Source organism: Watersipora subatra, chromosome 2 (assembly GCF_963576615.1).
Source record: "Watersipora subatra chromosome 2, tzWatSuba1.1, whole genome shotgun sequence".
Lineage (NCBI taxonomy): Eukaryota > Metazoa > Bryozoa > Gymnolaemata > Cheilostomatida > Watersiporidae > Watersipora > Watersipora subatra.
Window position 1 is genome coordinate 6,895,117 of NC_088709.1, and position 22,656 is coordinate 6,917,772.

At 37.9% G+C, this 22,656-nt stretch overlaps 1 protein-coding gene across 6 annotated transcripts in view; it reads left to right on the top strand.

Annotated features, from left to right (window-relative positions):
• Positions 1–15,353, top strand: part of LOC137388911 (dedicator of cytokinesis protein 4-like) — a 63,476-nt gene extending 48,123 nt beyond the window's left edge. For 4 of the 6 annotated variants that reach the window (XM_068075398.1, XM_068075401.1, XM_068075399.1 and 1 more), the window contains 17 exons: positions 110–240; positions 1,114–1,199; positions 1,562–1,663; positions 1,759–1,825; positions 3,287–3,529; positions 3,710–3,799; positions 3,956–4,072; positions 4,277–4,421; positions 5,889–6,061; positions 6,230–6,399; positions 6,618–6,795; positions 7,801–7,920; positions 8,688–8,782; positions 9,147–9,219; positions 9,655–9,700; positions 14,001–14,044; positions 14,445–15,353. In XM_068075398.1, coding sequence (XP_067931499.1) covers positions 110–240; positions 1,114–1,199; positions 1,562–1,663; positions 1,759–1,825; positions 3,287–3,529; positions 3,710–3,799; positions 3,956–4,072; positions 4,277–4,421; positions 5,889–6,061; positions 6,230–6,399; positions 6,618–6,795; positions 7,801–7,920; positions 8,688–8,782; positions 9,147–9,219; positions 9,655–9,700; positions 14,001–14,044; positions 14,445–14,984 — 2,420 coding nt within the window. In that variant the 3' untranslated portion in view covers positions 14,985–15,353. Of the gene's footprint in view, positions 1–109; positions 241–1,113; positions 1,200–1,561; positions 1,664–1,758; positions 1,826–3,286; positions 3,530–3,709; positions 3,800–3,955; positions 4,073–4,276; positions 4,422–5,888; positions 6,062–6,229; positions 6,400–6,617; positions 6,796–7,800; positions 7,921–8,687; positions 8,783–9,146; positions 9,220–9,654; positions 9,701–9,880; positions 9,907–14,000; positions 14,045–14,444 lie in introns of all 6 variants that reach the window. The other 2 variants (XR_010978043.1, XM_068075402.1) reach the window with 2 other exon arrangements.
• The last annotated feature ends 7,303 nt before the right edge of the window (positions 15,354–22,656 follow it).

Here is a 22,656-nt window from a genome sequence, read left to right on the forward strand (position 1 = left end):
TTCAGCGCAAGCAGATGTTACTCAGCACCATCTTAGTCAAAGAGTAATGACTTTTTTCATGTTTACAAAGCATACTTCTGCGTGCAAATTGTAGAATTATGTCTTACAGGTGACTATTTAACAGTTTTCATTCCTTCCATGGTCGGGCCATTTCTTCAAGTCGCCCTCGTGCCTCAGAGTGAACTGAGGATGACGATTATTCCAGTATTTTATGGGATGCTCATGCTCGACTTTGAGAAGGTTAGCCTGTAGACTTATTATTTTAGGAGTCGTCAGTCACCACTTACCTATTTGTTTTAGCAATGGACTTGAGATCTGCTCATGATTATCATATTCATATTTATGTATCAAACTACAGACCTTATTCTTATTCATGTACTTGGTGAATGCCTGGTGTTGCATGGGTAATGAAAAGGTTTTTGCGTAGAAACTTTATTTTGAATTGGCTAAATTTTGTTGCGCAATGTTTGAGTAACTTTGCTAGTTCAACTCCTTACTATAATAAGAGCCATGTCTGTCCCTCTGAAGCCAGTGTTGGAAAAAAGATTGCATCATGATCTCTCATGCAATCCTAGTCTTCAAGCATGCTAGTTGAAACGAGAAGTGTGCTATTTTAAACCAATCTGCATTAGATATTGGCAGGTGTAATAAGTATGATGCGCACAATTATTCCATGGTATGGCCAGTTGGATGCGTAGTGCAATGGATAGCATGCCTGTGTGCAGAACTGGAGGTGTTGAGTTCGATTCTCGGGCAACGCTGCTTTCTTGCTCCTGCAACTTCATAGCTATAACTGGACACACGAATGACAGATGAATGACAGACAAACAAACACTGAGATTTATGTATATATATGTATATGTATCAAATATATAGACTTCTATGTTTTCCTGTGCTATCGGTGTTGTAGAATGAGAGCCCATGGAGCTCCATTTCTGCTTGCATTAGTTATTTCAATGTGTCCATTTGAAAATCTCTAGTTACGCGCATTATCTTCTGTGGTCAGTTCCAAGTCAAACCTGTCTATGTTGATGTGTCATCTCCCTTCACCACTCTTCTATTCTGTCGATGTATCATGGAGTGAACTTGTAGTCATTAATTCATCACTTGCAGGTTCAAGGAGAGATTGTGGATAAACTGGATGAGTTATACATAGATGGATCTGGAGACCTTTCCTTTAAAACGGCTTTCTTACAGAGGTCAGTATTGTCTCTTTCTTATACGTGTATTCTTTCACCTTTTACCCCGCTTCTTTTTACAGTCCCAGTTCTTTCCCTTTGTATTGTACTTTCTCTTCAAACGTAATGTCTTTTTCAATCCTATCCTCTTACTCTTGTTTACTGTTTTACTTTCTTCCTGGTCAGTTTTTATCTTTGCATCTGTTCCTCTTCCTCTACCGTCTTTCATCTCTGACATTATCTCTCTGACATCATCTCTCTGTCACCTAGTATATTTTCCTTCCTTGGTTTATTTTCTCTTCTATCTTTTCAGCTCATTTGTGAAACAAATCTATTCGTTGATGTAATTTTAAATTGTGGCTAATAGAGTGGAGTCGTTACAGGATAATGGAGTCTGCATCTTCGGATAGCAGTGGCCGGAAGGAACAGCTGACTGAATCTGTCAACTCAATATCACTGCTTATTGATCTCCTATATGACTACAGGTATTTAGTCTGCATCATTAAGCATTAATAAGCTCATCTGCATTTTACCAACTTTTTTATCCCAGTCATTCATGCTCTCTGTTTTCATTTCGTAGATGCGAGCTCAACGCTACCTCATCGGAGCAAGGAGATACACTCAGGTTGTCTACACTCAATCTTCTGGTAGGTTCTCTAATTTGTCCTCACAAACAATTCATGTCTTAGTCTTTCACCTCTTACCACTTTTTGCTAAGCAGAGAGGGCTAGATCTAGCCATACAGATATGGCTAGATCTTATGGCTTAGATCTAGAGGCAACTGATGCGCAATGCTTGCACAAAAGTTTGATGCGAGGCTTTCGTATTTAATGGCATATCTGACGGTAGCTAAAATACAGGCCGGAGTATGTAGGAAATGTGTTTATAAGTTACAGTCATACTTCAACTTACGAGCTTAATGCGTTCCGAGACTGAGCTCGTATGTCAATTTACTCGCATGTTGGTTCAATTTATTTATATATAGAACAATTAAATATATATTGATTGGTTTCCATACTCTAAAAAAAGCAAATAAAACACGTACTACATGCTTTCAAAAAGCAACAAATAAAAAATAATGCAAGGAAATGTGATTAATTAAAATGTAAAATTAAATACATGCAATAGCAGTTAACACTCGCATTTGCCAGGGAGGGAGATATAAGTTATCCTTCGTTACAACAGTTGACTTTGATAAATTTGGATTTTATCAAAGTGTTAAAAGACAAACTTAGAAGCAAACCTAAAAGCAAACTTTCATTTTCAACTAAACTTAATTAAAATTTCTTCGGCGTTCATAGTTTTAAGTTTCTCGATGGTTAGCGACAAATTTTTCCTTTTTTCTCGCTTTCACGACTAGCCGGCCGTTTTAAGATAAACCTATCTAAGGATGTTTGCCTTTGTCGCCCTTGCAACATGTTGCGATTAGGACGAACACAGGTGTAGTCACAAATGGTTAATGCACGACCACTAGCCAACTTGTCCGAATGTCTATTAAACAATTTGGATAGATAGCGCCGGCCTTTTCACATAGCATCGTTTCAGTTACGCTATCACCGGCCAATTGTTTGTCCAATGCCATCAGCGGTCGTGAAGATCGCTGCACCGTTTAGAAACTACGATTAGTCCTTTGCGAACTAAATGCCCTGAATATAATCCTTCTGTTTGATAATTATGAATGTATTTCTGTCATATTGCCGAGCTAGCTCAATCATGCATACACATTTCGCATATTTTTCAATACTTTTCCGTTTAATATCAATTGTTATCATTTGCTTTTTCTTTGTATTATCTTTCATTTTACTGACAAACTTTCGGTCTACGCACAGTACGTTTAATTCACATAATTCTGCACAGAAAATCGTGCACAAAAAACACGGTACAACAGTATAACCTAAGCAGTTGAAAAATACAGAGTGATGCTGTTCTCATAAAACACCTCCGGCATACTTGGCAACTGACTCAAGTGCTCGTATCTCAAACATGGCTCGTATGTTAGTGCTAAAACTTGCTTGAAAGCTGGCTCATATTTCAAGTTTCTCGTACGTTGGAGCACTCGTAAGTTGAAGTATTACTGTATACTTTATATTACCTCTTTTATTACGCAGGACTTCTATCAGAATAAGATCCAGCGTTCACAGCTCTACACAAAGTATGTATACAAGCTGCGTGATCTCAACTCCAAGCATGGCTTTCATACAGAGGCCGCCTTCACTCTTCTTCTCAAAGCTTCAACGCTTGAATGGACAGACCAGCATTTGGTGCGGGACATGAGCTGTCCTGCCCAAAAGGAATGGGAGAGGAAAGAACAATACTATCTCGATATTATCTCGTACTTTGACAAAGGACGGGTATGTAGTGCAGTTTAACCTAACCAACTTTACAGTCTGGGTAAATCAAGCCAGTGATAGAATATATTGTTGGCATCATTTCTAGGGAGTAGGTCCTCTCTTCTTTCTTGTAAGTCATCAAATACATGTGTGTAAATTGTCTTCTCCCCTTGTGATTTATCCTGTTCTATTTCATTTTAGTGTTGGGAGCATGCAATTCCTCTGTGCAAAGAACTGTCAGCTTTCTATGAAAACCAAGTCTATGACTTTGTGAAGCTCCAAAATTTGCTGGTAAGCATCAAGTGTAAACTATCCCGTCTTTCATTTTTTCACTATGAATGGATCTTTTTTACAAAATACTTCTTTGTCTACATGAGAATTCCTTCGCTATCATTGTTTTTAGCAACATCTCTGAGAAAACAAACATTCCCACATTTTTATTATTAGAGTCGACAGGCTGGCCTACTACGGAAGATAGTACCTGGAGATGCTGCGGCATCAAGGCTACCGAGCAACTACTACAGAATAGCTTTCTATGGTCAGGCATTTCCTCGCTTTCTCCAAGTAAGTTCCCACCGTCACTCATCACTCAATAGGTCTTGTCTTTGTATGTCACATCCACATGTTGGCAACTGTCATTTAGCGCTATCACTGTTGCAGTCAAATCACTATGCGAAGCTCTATTAGTAGTTACTCTTGTTGTTTGATTGTTTGTTATTTTCTCCGTTTTCTTCATGAGTTAATCATAGGCAATTATGTGTATTACAGAACAAATCTTTTATAATTAAAATGAATGCGTTCGCTGGGCGCGATGCCGTGGTAAGTGAGCTGAACAGGAGTTATCCCAATGCCAAAGTTCTTCCTGATCCGATTAAGACACCTAATCCCGACCAACTCACATCCAACCAGCAATGTAAGTAATTAGTATGCAAGAAAATATCTACAAACATTTAAAGTTGGAAAAGGTTTAGGTATGAGCAGACAATTTCAAGTTATGGCTCTGCTATTCAACTGCTCCTATTGCTGCACAGGCCACTGCGGTTCCGCTATTATCTTTTATGTCTCCTTGTTTGGAACAAAAGCGAACTACTACTATACCAACTGCCTCCCTAAGCTGCTTCTTTTGAGCTTCCTGTTAATCCGGCCCAACTTGTGCAGTTCTTTGTGGCTGGTTTTCCAAAATAGCTTCATATATTTTCCCTGTGAACCCTTTACACAGTGTTTATGTCGGGGGCGTTATGTATTGTCGCCAATGGTTGAAACACATCAATTTTTTTCTATCTTGGACCAGCCTATAACTAGACAAATAGCTTACCCTTGAGTTTGACTCCTAAAGGCACTCAACTACATTTCCTGAGCAAGGTGAAATTGGTTAGCAAGAGAAGACAAGTAATATATTACTTATACTGTTTAGATCGCTTATTCTGTTTTGTGGTGAAAATACAACTCACTGCCGGTCTTATAACTCTGATACTTTGTACCGGTAGTTTTATGAAATGACGCGGGTGTGCATTAACTCCTTCCTTATCATGTAGTCGTAAACCTGTTTTTTAAGCTCAGTAACTGCTAGTCAAGATGGGAAAACAACTTACTTCTTGATGGAACTTGATGGTTTTTGTTTGCTAAAATTATAAATTTAGGCTCTAAATAATCTAGTCATTATTCATGGATTCATTAGAAAAAGAAAGTCACTCCTTGTGAACTTCTCTAGACAATTAAATGAAGAGGTTATGCTATGAATACAGCTGCTGAGCTGGAGATCAATAGAAGAACTGATGTATTTAAAGAGTCACTCATTTCATCATTTAGACAAACTAGAGCAGTTCTCAAAGAGTTTTCCACAAGTGTAGATGTTTCCTTGTTTGTTAGGGTTCTCTAACTGCAAATCCAGGGCTATATAAGAAGGCTTAGTGATTAACTTAAACAAAATTTTAGTGGATGTTATCAGAAAGTATCGGTATTTTTCTATTTTGGGGATTTTTTTTTGTTTGAAGTGGTATGAGTGCCAGGATATTTCAAAATTAAAATCGGCAATACTTGACCATGGTTAAAACGCTCAGATCAAGCGAACATGCGATTATGGCATCTATAGTTGCAAAGAGATCGACGGAATAGAGACGCGTAACACTGCAACTTGTACGCAATAGCCGATATCAACTATGGCAACGATAACAACTAGTGACATTATTTCGAAGGTATTTTTCTTCTGATCAAGCTCTTTTGATAATATTCTCAAAACGTTTTTGGCAGTCAGATCACCTCGAGCATCAAAAACACTCGCAGAGGATAGAAAATTACCGATTACTTTCTGATAAAGTCTACTGAACTTGGTTTTAAGTTCATCTTTAAAGAAAAACCTATTTTTATGGCTTTTGCACAGACTACCAAGTGGTCAAAGTGGAGCCAGATGCCGGCCCTTCTAAGCTGTTCTCTGGAGCTCTCAGGCCCGTTGATCATAGGATCACTAGCTTTTACCTTTGGAACAACGTGACTCGCTTCACCTACGATCAAGCATTTCACAGTCCAACTCATGACAAGGAGAATGAGCACAGGGTTTGTATCCTCCTCACTTGGTATGAATGTGTGTAATCAGTTTGGCTGTTGAGGTAGAAACCTTGGTTATTATAAGCGAGCTGTACTAGCAGGCTATATATTACTATTATTGGTGAGTGATCGAGGAGTTGTTTTCTCTCTACCTTGCGCATGTGAATATATTATTAGACACTGCACAAGCTGAGGTATGTGATGACAACCGAGCGTCCTCTTCCCAACATTCTCCATTGGTGTGAGATAATTAACACAGAGCAGCGAACTCTTATGCCTTTGGAGGTCGCGCTCGAAAACATGTCTAAAAAGAACTCGAGTTTGAGAGAGATGCTAGTAGGCTACCAGTAAGTGACAGTCTCTGTTTCTTCTCGTTCATCTGAGTGCAGAATCAGAGTCACTGAGCATAAGCAACCAAATCACCCATTTGGGTCGTTGAGATATTTTATGGTTAAATCAAACAATTATCACAGGTACTTTGTGCTTCCTCACTAACTCAACCCATTCTCAAGACTTTCCCATACTCCTTATTAATATTTCATCACACCAACTGTGTTTTATTTAGGAGTGACAAGCAGATGGATCAGAAAGAGTTATCCATGTCGCTGAAGGGTACAATAGATGCCCAGGTGAACGGTGGCATTCCCATGTACCAGAATGCTTTTTATTCCCCAGAATACGCTGCTGCTCATCCAGAACATGCTGACCTTCTCAACGACTTCAAACAATGTGTACGGCAACATGTGAGTATTAATCTTTTAGATTAGTTTTTTCCTTGTCTCATAGGGAAGAGAAGGTAGAGAGAGCATCGTGAAAAAATACGGTGTTTGAGTAGAGAGAGAGGAAGGCGTGTACAAGGGAGAGAGAGTAAGTGGAAATGAAAGAAGGGGCTGGAGGAAAAAGGGAATATGAGAGCAGAGGGATAGTAGAAAAGAGGAGAGTGTATGGGCAGGGAAAAGGGAGCGGGTGACAAGAGAGAAAGAAGGCAGGGGAGTGGGAGAGCTAAGGACATGGGACAGCTGAGAACATGGGAAAGCTGAGGGTGTGGGTGATGAGAGAGGGAGTGGGAGAGCTGATGGAAAGGAGAGAGAGAATATGAGATGAAAGAGGAAGTAAAAGAAAGTAGAGGGTCATATGGGTCATACACATGATTCATTGTTCAGATATTTTTTTGAAAACATCCTATCTACTAGCTCGTGATCATATATGATGCTTTGTGGCAAGTTTTGCTAGTTCCTGTTAGACAGCACCACAATGAGTCCTGCTACTTAATAATTAGTTATACCGCCCCACCATCCATTGAACAATCCCAAAGTCTGTTAGCCCCACCGTTAACTGAACTACCCCAAAGTTTCTTAGTCCCACCATCAATTGAGCTACCCCCAGTCGGTTAGCCCCAACATCAATTGAGCTACCCCCAGTCGGTTAGCCCCAACATCAATTGAGCTACTCCACACTCTGTTAGCCCCACCATCAATTAGTCTGTTAGCCCCACCATCATTTGAACTACCCCACTGTCTGTCGTACTGCCCCATAGGGGCACCTTTAAGTCAGTTGCCCTGCTCTTAGTCAGTTACATTTTTACTTTGTTTGTGTATCCACCACATGTCCATTTCTTGTTTTATATTGTAACTAAGTGCTAATAAACAAAACCTCGGACTTTCTCTCTCCCTACAGTAGATTACTTATGAAGCCAGTCTCTTAGCATTCTACTAAGGTAACTCAGTTTTATTCATTGACGTTTTTAGGTTTCCATACTAAATGATGGCTTGACACTCTTCAAAGAGATAGGGCAGAATGAGCTGCGCCCACTTATAAATGCCCTCTGTGACGAATTTAAAAAGCTGCTCTCTAAAGTCAAAGAGACGGTAACTTGTAGTTCATTTGTAAAGTAGTACAATTGCATCATACCTTAAGCTATTGCATTTGTGTGAGATGTTTAACTCTTTTGCTGCAGCAAGCCTTTGTAACGGCTTGCGTATATCATTCGTTCTCCCTAAAAGCCTTTATAGCCGTGGGCTTTAGTACTTGTACAAAACCGTTGATCACAGATTAATGAGTTAACAGATCCAACCAAAATTTTGCTTCATTAAGTTTCTGATGACGGGTTATCATTTTGCTTAAAAAATGAACTAGTTCGTTTTCTTTTTATTCAAAAATCGCAGCATACTGTTGTAAAGAAAAATTGATAAAGTTGTCCTAAATTTATTTCTGCTAGGGGAAATTTGTCAACATCGAGCCTCCGACACTGCTGAGAACTATATTTTTATGTTAGAGCATGGGGGTCTGCATTTTGGTCAAAATGCGAAAACTATGTTTTTCTTTTGCAACCGCTTCGACTAAACTAAGAAAAATATTAAACATGTCTTTCATTTGTCAAATGCTTTGATTATTGTGCAAAACTTTCTGCTGATTCCAAAAAACTTTGGATTAGAGCTCTATGGTGAGAACTTTAACTTCTACAAAAAAATAACGGATGTATGTGAGCAAAATATTTTTGGCCTGAATTAATTAATTCTGTCAGATCGGGCAAAAGATTCTATAGTGAAAGATTGGGAGGTTGTTGTGTGGTTTCTTGAATTCTTCACTCACATCATGCACAATCTGGAATGATTGTTATTGCTTTCATTTATAGGATTCAGGCTGTGAAGTGGCCTCTCTCAGATCAGTGGGTTCCGGCAGCTTTCTATCAGTGTCCGACTCCTCTCGGGTCAGCTCTGGTTATTCCAGGTGGAGTTTAAACATGATTGATCATTCATTTATTTGTGCTATGTCAAGGTTAGCTATGTCAAGGTTAGCTATGTCAAGGTTAGCTATGTCAAGATTAGCTAAAAAAGTTGGGCTGTGTTCGTAGTATGTTACATGTGGGTGTGTGATTCTGGTATGTGGTGACTGATGATGTAAAACAAGGGCTATGATGCTGACGTGTTGCGTTTGCACATTTCCTCTCATTTACTTCATCAAAAGATTGAACCAATAATAAATTTATCATTGAATTCTCTTTTAGCCTTTCTGGCAAAGTTAGCTGGGATGGTGTTCAGGACTAGCTATGTGTCCATCAGCTTTTCAGACCTTGCGTCCTGCTTATTTGTAGTTCTGATGTCGAAAGTGTAACTCCAAACAGAAAATCTGCATCCATCTCTCACCAAAGCGGATCATTTGATGAGGTAGGCTGCTAAGGACCCCGTATATCATTTTGTTTACTTTTAAGCATGAGGTATTATTAGAACAGCTAAAGTTTTTCATTGCCAGTTTGAAATTTAGGTAAAAGGTAAAATGGCTGTTTTTTGCCAAACCGAGCTGTCAAATGTTTTGGGTTTTAAAGGATGGACTCGTTGCTTCAGTGTTTTCTTGTTCATAGTAAGTCACAAGTTTGAATTTGAAAGTTGAATAAATAAATTCATCAAATTTTAGAAGGGGTGAGAATTTATTGCATATGTTTGTGGTTAAGCCTGAAGCTCCATCTGATTGGTAGCTTGGGTTTGCTTTCTGGTATCTATAAGGTATTCCTTGCATGGCATGCCGCCTGTGCATTTATTTTATTCTGGGGTAATTATGAACGCTATTAGTGTGGCTCACCGCTATTGCATGTGGTATTGCAGGAAGGTGGGGCCCACTCCTCCTCAACACTTAGGAAAACAAGGCAAGGTAAGCAGGCACATCACATCATGTCTACCAACAAACTTGTTTAATTGGTAGTTATTAGCATACCTACTGATTTACATCCTTGTACCTACATGTAGCTCGCTCATATTTACAGTAGCTTCTGTCTGCTGGGTATACTTTTGCGATCACCACTTATTTGAATAGCTCATTATGTTATTGCAGTTTGAGTATATCTTGTGGCAACACAGGTAACAGTTTAACAAATCACCAACTTACTCATTTGGGGTGCGGTCAGTGTTACTTTGCTTTATCGCTTTTCTTATCGACCAATGGCAGGCAGTTGAAATATTACTTTGGTTTTGATTGGTACTATCTTCCTATCGAATATCTGCTGGATGGCAAGAGCTCAATGAAATTTTTGCATGTCTCAATGTTAATGGTTGTTCCCAAGCTATGGGTTGCTACTCATCTAATACATTCTTGTATCAGTACAAGAGCTGATAACTCCTGCCTCATCACCCAGGTGCTCTCAATACATGGTGAATATCTCCTCACACGTACACTCTCTGTAGACCATATAGACACGCTTGTGTCAGTACAAGAGCTGATAACTGCTGCCTCATCATCCAGGTGCTCTCAATACATAGTGAATATCTCCTCACACGTACACTCTCTGTAGGCCATATAGACACGCTTGTATCAGTACAAGAGCTAATAACTGCTGCTTCATCACCTGGGTGCTCTCAATACATAGTGAATATCTCCTCACACGTACACTCTCTGTAGACCATATAGACACGCTTGTATCAGTACAAGAGCTGATAACTGCTGCCTCATCACTCAGGTGCTCTCAATACATAGTGAATATCTCCTCACACGTACACTCTCTGTAGACCATATAGACACGCTTGTATCAGTACAAGAGCTGATAACTGCTGCCTCATCACTCAGGTGCTCTCAATACATAGTGAATATCTCCTCACACGTACACTCTCTGTAGACCATATAGACACACTTGTATCAGTACAAGAGCTGATAACTGCTGCCTCATCACTCAGGTGCTCTCAATACATAGTGAATATCTCCTCACACGTACACTCTCTGTAGGCCATATAGACACGCTTGTATCAGTACAAGAGCTGATAACTCCTGCCTCATCACCCAGGTGCTCTCAATACATAGTGAATATGTCCTCACACGTACACTCTGTAGACCATATAGACACGCTTGTATCAGTACAAGAGCTGATAACTGCTGCTTCATCGCCCAGGTGCTCTCAATACATAGTGAATATCTCCTCACATGTACACTCTCTGTAGACCATATAGACACGCTTGTATCAGTACAAGAGCTGATAACTGCTGCCTCATCACTCAGGTGCTCTCAATACATAGTGAATATCTCCTCACACGTACACTCTCTGTAGACCATATAGACACGCTTGTATCAGTACAAGAGCTGATAACTGCTGCCTCATCACTCAGGTGCTCTCAATACATAGTGAATATCTCCTCACACGTACACTCTCTGTAGGCCATATAGACACGCTTGTATCAGTACAAGAGCTGATAACTCCTGCCTCATCACCCAGGTGCTCTCAATACATAGTGAATATGTCCTCACACGTACACTCTGTAGACCATATAGACACGCTTGTATCAGTACAAGAGCTGATAACTGCTGCTTCATCGCCCAGGTGCTCTCAATACATAGTGAATATCTCCTCACACGTACACTCTCTGTAGACCATATAGACACCTTATAGTTTCTGTGCGAGTTTTGGTTGGATTTGCTCTTGTTGTAATATCCTGAGTTTCAGCCTTTTTGTGTAAACCTTCCAAAGCACTAAGAATTACCAAGTAGCAGAGATTACTTGGTCTAGTCATATTTTATCATAAGCATCTGTTTTAAGTAATTCTATGTGCCAGCAGGATCATTTATCAAGCGAGTGAGGACCATTAGGAGGCCACTAAAGCGTCATAAATCTGGTAACACGCGCTCAAACTTCGTAGAATATTAGTGCATACCCAAATATTCCTCACATTGTTGTTGTTCTGTCCAAGACTGACATGATCGCTCCTCAATTGGCTTATGTTGTGAATAGGTCAACCGCAAGTTCATCGCTGTTCTTTAAAAGTGGGTTCTTTCTATAGGGGTTGGTTATTTTATGGCTTGTATAATGGTAATAGCTGAGCAGGTTAGATTTGCACAATTGTGTGATTGGTTGTATCGGAAGTGGGAAAATTGACAAAGTTTTTTCAATGTAATGTAAAAATGCACATAATTAATTTTAATGGGTGTTTTCATCTCATCTTCCATAAATACACTTTAGCAATGAATTATTAAATACTGTTGCAGTGTATTATCTCCTTACTATAATGAACAATGAATTCTGTGAACCTAAGACTAGGTAATAGGCTGAGTCAGTGCTTGGATCCATTCAACTAGCAAATAATGGCTGTAATGCTATTCAATGATTTCATTAATCTTTTTAATTTCAATAGTCAATTGAACAAATAACAAACTCATGAATGCTTCTGCAGTATAAGTTTACTGCAAGATCACTTTCAAAAGAACCATGTTCTCTCCTAATATTACAATAAAGATAAGCTAGAAGTATGACTAAATTTATACGAGTAATATTTTGTTTGGAGTCGCCCTCTTATTGTGCTTTTAAAGTTTGTTTTTATGAAGCGGATTCATTTGTAAATTGTGTTGTTAATGATTTATTGATCTGTAGTTGAATCAATACTAATTACTATAGCTCAGTGTTTTAAAGACCAGTGAGAAGAGCTTTGTCCGCAGTAGCAAGCTCAGCATTCCTATTTTTATGTATCAAAAGATAAGTCACAGCAGCGCTCCATGCATCGCACCACCTCCACGGGCGTAATTGTCGTCACCGCTCACAGCACTTGTTTCTCTCTCACACCGACCGTCATGGCTGCTCCTTAACTCACTCTACTCTAGGTAGTTTTGTTTTCATCACGCTCTCTCTTTCATGTACTGCTCTCGCTTTCCGATGATTGCCGTCGCGTCGTTCATTGATTGACATAATTGAGACTACAGTCATGCTGTCAGGCTCGTCAGCAGTTTTATTGTTGTAGTGCTGTTCTAGTAGACGATTATCGCTGTCATTATGTATGTTATCTGTCTTCGTTTTTCTCCACAAACAAGTTCCCGGCCTATTATAGCAGTAGTTCTTTTTAATAATACATAAGTAGATCAGGTAACTCTACATATTTCATCTATTTTGCGTTACCGCTGATATCGTGCAATTCTTATGCTGTAAAGGAGATCATTTTTATTAAAATACTGATACTCAGTAGCCCTGATACTCGGTAGCTCTACAATACGTCGTTTTATAATTTCCGGCTAGTCATGGTAAAGTCATCATGCTTTAACTGTAGCTATTTGATTGGTTGTTTTACATTAGCTGTATGTTGAATCACACGGCTAGTTTTTCTGACAAGATGGCTTGTCACACTTCTAAACTATTTTGACTTGAGGATGCTGTTCAGTTTAAATTTGTTCTGAATTTAGAAAATAAATTTATTGTTGAGGTTGTTTTGGAAGCAGAAAACTGGTCAACTTTTGGTAGCACGCGTGTACACGTATGTTATGTATAAGCCAATAGCGTTCTATCATAGTTTTGGGACAAACATTCAGGAAATTAAGGTTGACTGTATTCAATCACAGCGTATTGGATTATAACCTTTAACCAGTTATTTTAAGCTGTCATATGTGATCTTGTGTATCTAGAGCTTTACTATTTAAGTGATTGTAATATATAGTGTACATCACTTTGTCCCAAATAGTATTTTAAAGAATATAAAATTTGATGTGGTTTCACAGATTATTTATATTGTATACTTATTTTATTCCCAACACATATTTTGATAAGCTTCACTTTTATAAAATTTATACACATCACAAATTGTATGTTTCTCGGCTGAGGAATACAAGTACAATTCCATAAATGGCGCAAGCACCTGCAAAGCTGAGGAAGCTACCTCATCAACTTTTAAACTGCCCAAACACATTTAGCTTTTTCAAAATGTCTTACAGGATACAAGCATTTCCTGAGGCTTGTAGTTGATATATGTTAGGTCCTCTGTCACCTGATCCACCTGTCACATTGAGCTTCTGACCTCTGTCACTTGTTTACATTTCACTTTCGTGACACGAAGGAAGCCCTTACTGGGGTGTTTATCGGATTGTAATAATAGATTTTTTCGAGTATACTTTGCGCATATGCATGGTATTACTGCTCCGAGCTTTGTAATAACTTTTAACTAGTGGCTTCTCTGATTTGAATGAGCAATTCCCATTTTTATTTTTGTAGATGACCATCTAACTAGGTCGAGCAGATCGACTTTCTATGCCAAGGTGAGTGCTAGGAGAGCAGACGAGCGATACGTATCTGCCTCGGATTGATTTATCGTTGTGAATATGTTAATAAGGATGTAACTTTGACTATAGATTACCTGTTTCAATCTGTTTTCTCATTTGCTGTTATACAGATAAACTAGGTCAGAAGTGGTATACTCCTCTGTTATTGTTCATATGTGGTATATTTTACTGTTGTGAAGTTGTTTGCTCATCCGCAATTACTGTGATGTTGTACAGCTAGCCGCCTTACATACCTTACAGGATTGCCTTGTGTTTCGTTCTGGATATCAATTTATCAGATGGAGTTAGAGATAACTGAAAACCTACTAAGAGGTTATACAGTCAGCACCTTTATGTAATCAATTGTCTTGCATGTTGAAACGTAAACCTGTTGTAGCTCCCAATAGTTACCAATCAGCCTGCAAGCCCAGTTAAGGAGTCGAGAGCGAGCAGTGATGAAGAAGATGATATTTTAGTAAGTCCTGTGCTGCCAGTAAAGAAAAGGTCGTTGTCGACATCTAGTGTCCAGTATGCAGCACCTCCAGCGTCTCCCAGTTTTGATCTCGTCAATCGACCTCTTCCTGCCACTCCTACTGCGCAAGGACAAAATGCCATTACAAGGAGTTCAACCTATCACGGAAAAACATCTCTCAAACCATCAACTACAGCCGTCTACAATGTTCCGCGTTCTCCAAATCAACAACGAACTACGAGACAAGTTCACCGACCTGCCCTACCAACTCCACCTGATGAGACCGATGTTTCAACTGCTCGGATTAAAAAGAGGCAACCTCCACCGCCACCTCAGTCACAGATTAGCTCTACTATCAATGAAGATGAACGTCCAGAATTGCCAGCACGGACGGTTGCTTCTACTCCTACATCTGAAGACAATCCTCCCATTTTACCACGCAAGACTTTCAAGCCCAAAAAGTAATTGGTAGAGCTTCTTGCATGTTTTAGATTTCTGCCTGCCATGCTGCAAACACCTGGTAAGTGCTCTGGCAGATCTTATTAGATGCCTTGACAGTTATGTGCCCTACAATCATTTTGTACAGTTATATTATAAAAATTGCCATGCCAGTTTTATTGCTGCAAATCTGCTTTTGTTTGTTACACTTATATGCTTTGTCTTTCGCTTTCTGATCATATTATCACCTTATCTGCTCAAAACAATCCTTTATATAATATGTATGTATTTATTACTTTAAAATTTGTTCAATCCGATAACAGATTTGTTTTTTTTATTTGGATAACGGTTTGTTCTTGTTTGTAGTAAATACAAATATATCATTCAGCCTTTTTATAGATAGTTTTATTATAGTTTGGTTATTTTCATGAAAGACTCTAAAAATCATGTTTGCTACCAGAAGCGAGGTTTTGCATGATTATTCAACAGGCCTGTGTAAGAATGAGATAAATATAGAATACAACAGCAATGTATATGTATTTTGTTGATATTAAAGTTTTTGTATTAATACCAAATCTATATAAATCTCAGTGTTTGTCTGTCTGTCTGCCCAGGTATAGCGATAGTTTTACGAATGAAAAATCTGCTTTGTACTGGATTTCAACTTGGAACCTCCAGTTCTTCAAACAGGCGAGCTAACCACTAAGCTACACAGCCTACGCGCAATACAATGGAATAAGTGTGCACATACTTATTACACCTGCCAATATTTAAGGGTGATTGATTAGAATAGCTACGTTTCAAGTTTGAGCTAATTTTAAAAGAAAATTGTACTGGAAGAAAAATATGTAAGCAGACTTCCCCAAAATGCTATAAATATATGTATATACTAGCTGTGCTACCCGGCGTTGCCTGGGTAATAAAAAAAGTCTTTGAACAGCAAATTTATTTGTGTTTTACATATAACAACATTTCTCATTCTAACTTTCAAACTACATATCATGAGAGAAGTGTTTTGTGTAGTTGAAATAAATTAAGTGAAAAATAAAAACAACTGGAAAGGGTTTAAAACTTTGTCTAACAACTGTACCTTTCAAGCTATTAGCCTGGCCCATTGCCAATGGAAAATTCGGCTACGCTGGTTAATAAGGCTAGGCTTCTAATGCCAGTACTCAATGACCTTGGGTCAGCATTGCTAATAGCTATAGCTGGAGAGACACACATACATGTACATGCTTTGAGAAATATATACATAGATTAGCTGTGCTGCCCAGTTAATAGAAAAGTCTTTGGACATAAAATTGATTTGTATTTAATATATTACAACATTTGTCATTCTAACTTTCATCACTACATATCACTACATATTTCATCACTACATAACTATATATCATGAGAAAAGTGTTTTGTCTTATAAACAATGAGAAGTAATGAGAGTTGCTTGCTATTAGCTTGGCACATTGCCAATGGAAAATTTAAGTACGCTTAATAATGAGAGCCAACAGCTTTTCATACGCAAAGCCGTTGGGTTTTTGCTCCCATATAGGGACATATACCAGCTAGTGAAGAAATTAATCTCTGACTTGAGTGGTACGGCGCCGAACTTGCGAACGGGAAGGGTATGAAATCAAATCTTCGGTGCGAATTCTTCATACCAAGATTTTAAGATCTATAGCTGGAGGGACACATGTACACACATACTTTGAGAAATATATAGATATAACATAAACTTAATCAAACTCATAGCACACAAAAATGAACAAACTCTTTCATTTAAAAGTTTGATGTTAAATAAATAATGATTTTCTTTGCAAAAAACTATTTTGATTACTTGTGTAACGCCAGACATTCACCTAGTCAATTAATATAACAGCTGGCAGATCCCTTGTAATTGCAACGATAATATCGGAAGCGCAGATGGGGTGTACGAACACCAGGATTTTCATTTGAAATCTTATATCCGAGTTATATATATATAGCAGGTTTCTAGTCACAAAAGGATAAACAACTACTTTCATCATGTATTAGAACAAATGAGGAGTTATGAAAACCTGTACAGCGATATGGAGAACTGTGCAGAAAAGCAGTTTCTTTTTGCACCATTGTTTCTATGTACAAGCCAGTAACTATATTTTTGAACCTTAAAGCTACAGTATTTACAGGGCTTGATAGGGGAAATTTAACATTTCCATCATATTCCATAACCATTCCACTTCCAGAAGCTTTTGCAAATAACTCGACAATTATGTACTTTCAACTTAGCAGCTGATCAGTTTGAAACAGCTTATGTTGGAGAGAATAGTCTAAAATTCAGGAAGATTTCAAGTCGTTGGTCCAACTCCACGTTGTTTAAAACAAAGGGAAAGTTACACTCATAGAAATAGAGATCCTAAAAGCTACTCTCATAGAAAAAGAGATCCTAAAAGCTACCCCCATAGAAAAAGAGATCCTAACAGTTACTCTCATAGAAAAAGAGATCTTAAAAGCTACTCTCATAAAAAAGAGATCTTAAAAGCTACTTTCATAGAAAAAGAGATCCTAAAAGCTACTTTCATAGAAAAAGAGATCCTAAAAGCTACTCACATAGAAAAAGAGATCATAAAAGCACTCTCATAGAAGAAGATATATTAAAAGTTACTCTCATAGAAAAAGTGATCCTAAAAGCTACTCTCATAGAAAAAGAGATCCTAAAAGCGACTCTCGTAGAAAAAAATTTGAAAAGCTAGTGTAGAAATTACTAAGAAAAAGTTATACCATAAAGGAAGTTATAGGCACAGCGAAAGGAGATGCACTTGACAAATACAATAAAAAATCTAAAAAAAACTTCACTGAAAAGAGGGCTAAGTTCAAAAAATAAATGTCAAGCATTTATCTTAAATAAAGATTTCCATATTTTAAAAAATACACAAGACATAAAAATAGTTTCAAGTTTTTTGTGAGAACCATAGTCGCAAGCACTTCTAATGGCTATGTACAGGCCTGCTTGTTAAAAAAAGTAAAGACCAACTCAAAATATACCAGCAAAGAAGGCCAGCAAAACAAAGGGTGGCTATACCCAAGCACCCAAAGAGAGACCCATGGCCACATGCATACAGATGAAAAAGTATCAACTAGCAAGGAAAGTTTGAAAACAGTAGAGCCTTGGCCCAACCACTTAACAGTCCAGCAATTGCTAGCATAGCAAAAGCAAAAGAGAGATGGAGGGTAGTTTCTATCAAGTTTCTTTCTACCAAGGTCGATAGAAAGAAGCTATATTACTACAGGTTACACCACAAAATCGTTGCTAAAACAGTTGTTTAACATGCTTCAAGCACAAAGTAAACATATGCTCGAGGAAAGCACGTCTTCTGAGCCAATGGTTGATGAAACAGTCGTCATTTTGTGTGAAAACTGCAAATTCAAATAAAAAAGAGGAAAAGTTTCTTTTGCGGTCAGGATTAGTAGAGGCCATCTTAGAGGTGCCCTTAAAAAGAGTCTCCTATTACTTCTAGGTTATAGTTATTCCGTAACTCAAGTAGATGTTAAAAGTACGTGTATACTGATCGCCATGGAGACTGCTGATTGGTACAAATAACCAAAAAAGTGCTAATTCTAGCAAAAGCAAAGCAAAATAGGAAAGGAAATTAATGTGCTGAGTAATTATCTGGAACTCTTGCCCAGTCGGACTCATCAAAGTTCAGCTATGGAGCACACTTTTGGTCTGCAGCAAAAACAAGTCAAATTCAATGAAAGTAGTAGCTATGAAGTAAAAGCCAGAATTAGCATAGAAGCCTTCATGAGTCTGCGGAAAAGAATACTGGACAGCAATTGCCAAGAATGAAAAGACACAGAGTCTACACTCAGGATGGGTGAAGAAAGTCGTCTAGTGCCCGCAACAGTTGCATGGCGCATGTTTGGCAAGCTACCACAGACAAAGAGCAATCCAGAAAGTGAAACTGCTTAAATATTGCAATACAGTTTTCAAGTCTGGAGGTATGAGATGAACCAACTTGTAGAACGATCTATCTATGTAAAGGCATATGCTGTAAACTATCACACCAGCTTAAAGCACATCAATTATATCAGTACTGTTTCAGCTTATTCAGGCTCTTCGATATCTTGGCTTTCAAATGAGCCATTGTTTGACATGGCGAGACAGACATTAGTTGGTGTTTATAGGATTTCATCAGAGTTCTACCACAGAAATGTTCAATGGTATAGGCTCGGAAATTATGATGGCACAATTTTCATATTCGGTGTTGTGTGCTCTTACCGCTTATTTATCAACTACCACAATGGCGCTAATGGCAGGCGAAGGTAGGACAACTCCAGAGAACCAATGAAGATGACAAAGGAGTTAGTGCCATTAGCTTTCCATGTACAAATTATTTCTATGATAAATAGCTCAAATTTCAAGCACCATGCTCTATTTTCCCGATGATATTATGCACTAGCCTTCTTTTTTTATAGTGATGTTGAGGGGCACGACTGAGGCTAATTAATTTCAAGCATTGCATGATCTTGCGAGAGTGCAATTTACATATAGTCTTAGGGCCATGCCACTGCAGGTCACAATTTAATCGATGTTATTTCACTACCATTATCAACAACAGTTGATAAAGGTTGATATAGTTACAAACTGGTGCTTAAGATTCGGTTTTGCGGCGACTAGGGTCGTCTGTTGTTGATGGAATGGAAACCAGAGCGGCAGACACCAAATCTCAGAAGACACAGCACAATCACTCATGGAATATAAATCTCAAAAATTGCCAATCTAATACTCATACAATCTTTATTTTCAAGTATCATTCTGTATATATTATTATATTATCGTTAAAATATTATATCATTATAACCTGTAAAAACACTTATAAAAATCTGTACAGGAACAATTACACTGTAGATTTTATTTATACACTCAAATATTAATCTTTCATCTTGGCCCGCAAAAAGGGATATTTTTCTGTTTTTGGTTATGTATTATTTGTAATCAATAAAGAAATCATCATCATCAACAACGGTATATTTATTGAAACATAGTCATATTTAGAAAGCAACATGGAAAGCGCTACAAATTCTTCAAATAATAATAGTACTACAAGAGCAACTATTTCCACAACTTATGGTTCTAAAGGCAGCAAGGGACAAACAATGTCATCATATAAAACGATGTGAAAATAATTACTATAAATGTTTAAAATGAATGAAAGGATGAAAAGAGCAAACTCTAACAATCACCGGAAATCTATTAACCCAGAACATGTGTTTGTATTGGTCGGGTGTTAGCACGATCCCTGGGGATTGTTGATTATCTAGAATTCTAGTTTATTATTAGCGCTCTCTGGGTTTAACAGCACCGATTGTCACAGAAAAGCGCAATCTCAATGGCAGCGAAAGGGATCGATGACCTAAGGCTAAATGCTAATTATGACATCACATTGTGGGAACCACTACCAAGTGTTTTTTCATTGCAGGACATACTTTTGACACCCTGTTTTTCATAGTTCTATTATTCTTTGTGTATGTAATATAGGCTTATTCGAAAGCCAAGACTCTGAAGTACTGCAATGTATGACAAAAGTACTAATATAGTTGATGTGGTTTAATCAAAAGCAAGAAGCTGAGACTGAACAGTGAGCATAGGAGCTCCTAGAGAAAAGACTTATAATGATGTCCAAGAGAACTTAGGGCTCTTCTGTGGTGTTGGTAAAAAGGAAAAGAACAGAAGGTGGCATTCTGTTTAGACTATCGGTAATTGAATGCTCGGACTTTCTAAGATGTCTATCCTCTAATTAGAACCAAAGATAGCATCGTTGTGATTACCACAAGTACTTTAATGTGCTTACTCGGTTAACAGTTATTAGAAGGACCTTCAATGCCAATGGTGTCAGATGGCAAATGTCAGCCAAGGTATTCAATGGTGTCAGATAGCAGATGTCAGCCAAGGTATTCAATGGTGTCAGAACATTAAAATTTGAGAGTCTTCGAGCTGACATTCGTCTCAGTTATATTTCAGGGACTTCTTATACAAGTGCTGCATTGGCAAAGCATTTTACTCTATCCAGCTGATGTGATTATCATTGCCTCTTACTTCGAGACACACTTATATTAGAGAGGTTAGAGGAACTTTCCAACTGGGAGATACTACAAAACCTACAAAATTTAAGGCATATCGTAAGGTCAGTCAGTGTAACCAATGATACTGAAAAGGTAGCTGAGGTGAGGGACTGCTTCACTTCGATAAAACTGAAGGAGCCACAAGCTTTTTTTAGAAGGATAGGGCTGTCGGGTGGTCAACCATAATATACACTAACAGTAAAGTTAATGACCTAGACATGGAAGGAGGCTGCCAAAACCACTTTCAATAAGCCTAGAAATCCGGACCTCTCTCAGACACATCGAGTTGACACTGCTGCAAGGGACTATGGGTACGAGCTATCTTGTTGATAAACCAAAGGATAGAGTCTGTTATAGTCTCCTACAATTGAAACTTCGCTAGTCTCAAAAAAAGTGTGCGACATGAGAAAAGCTGCTAGATGAAGTCAGAGCATAGAATACTTTCTGCAATAATTTAATTGGTGACTTTTCTGGCTGCGCACCAATCACACATTCTTCAAAAATCCCCAAAGTTGAAAATGCTGTAAAAGGAAACTGCCGGTTCCCTTTACTCTCCTCAAAGCAGCCAAACAACAACACTGAGTGTTAAGTGTCAATGAAATATGTATATACTAAATACATATATAAATTTACTAGCTGTGCTACTCGGCGTTGCCCGGATAATAAAAAAGTCTTTGGTCAGAAAATTTATTTGTATTTAACATATAACAGCATTTTCCATTCTAACTTTCAAACTACATATCATGAAAAAAGTGTTTTGTGTAGTTAAAATAAATTAAGAAAGGAAATAAAAACAACTGTAAAGGTTTTCAAACTTTGTCAAACAACTTTTAAACTTCATATCATGAGAAAATGTTTCGTGCAGGTCAAATAAATTAAAAAAAAATAAACCGACTGTAAAAAGGTTTAGATGTAAATGTGAAATAATTAGCAAGTAATAGCTAAATTAAATCTGTTTTGCTATGATTACAATAAAAGATGATTTGGTAATGATAAAATTAATACGAACTGAGAAAATGAAATAAAAATCCTGAATATGTAGAGTTAATAATAAAAATCCAGAAGAGTGTGTGTATAAAAAGGTTACTGTTGTATCAGAAGATATCCATCAAAACTTTGAATAAGACTATATGGAGATAATATAATTGTCCACGTGAGAAGAATTGGTTTTGACTCCAGATATAGTAATCGAACCTTATAAAAAGTATTTCTTAACAGGGGTATTGTAACGCGTGGTCGCACCGGCAAAATAATCAGCATGCACTATAGCTATAGTCGGAATGACAGATCCACCGAAATACTTTGAGAAATATATACATGTATATAGACATGCGTGACAGGCAATAAACTATGTTAAAAGCATGCAGAGAAGGTGTCCGTACCGTTGGCCAAAACGATTGAATCTTCTTTTTTATAATTTTACTTTCATTATAGGCTCCGCCCCTTTGCCTTTGTTCTTCACATCGTTTCTTTTTCACAGCCTTCTCGGTCTCTTGTCAGTAGACCGGATCATAGAATAATCATTAGAATAATGATTTAGGATTATTTGACAAATTGTTGATCACAAAAAACAGTTAATAAGCAAAGCAGATTATTGCAGGCT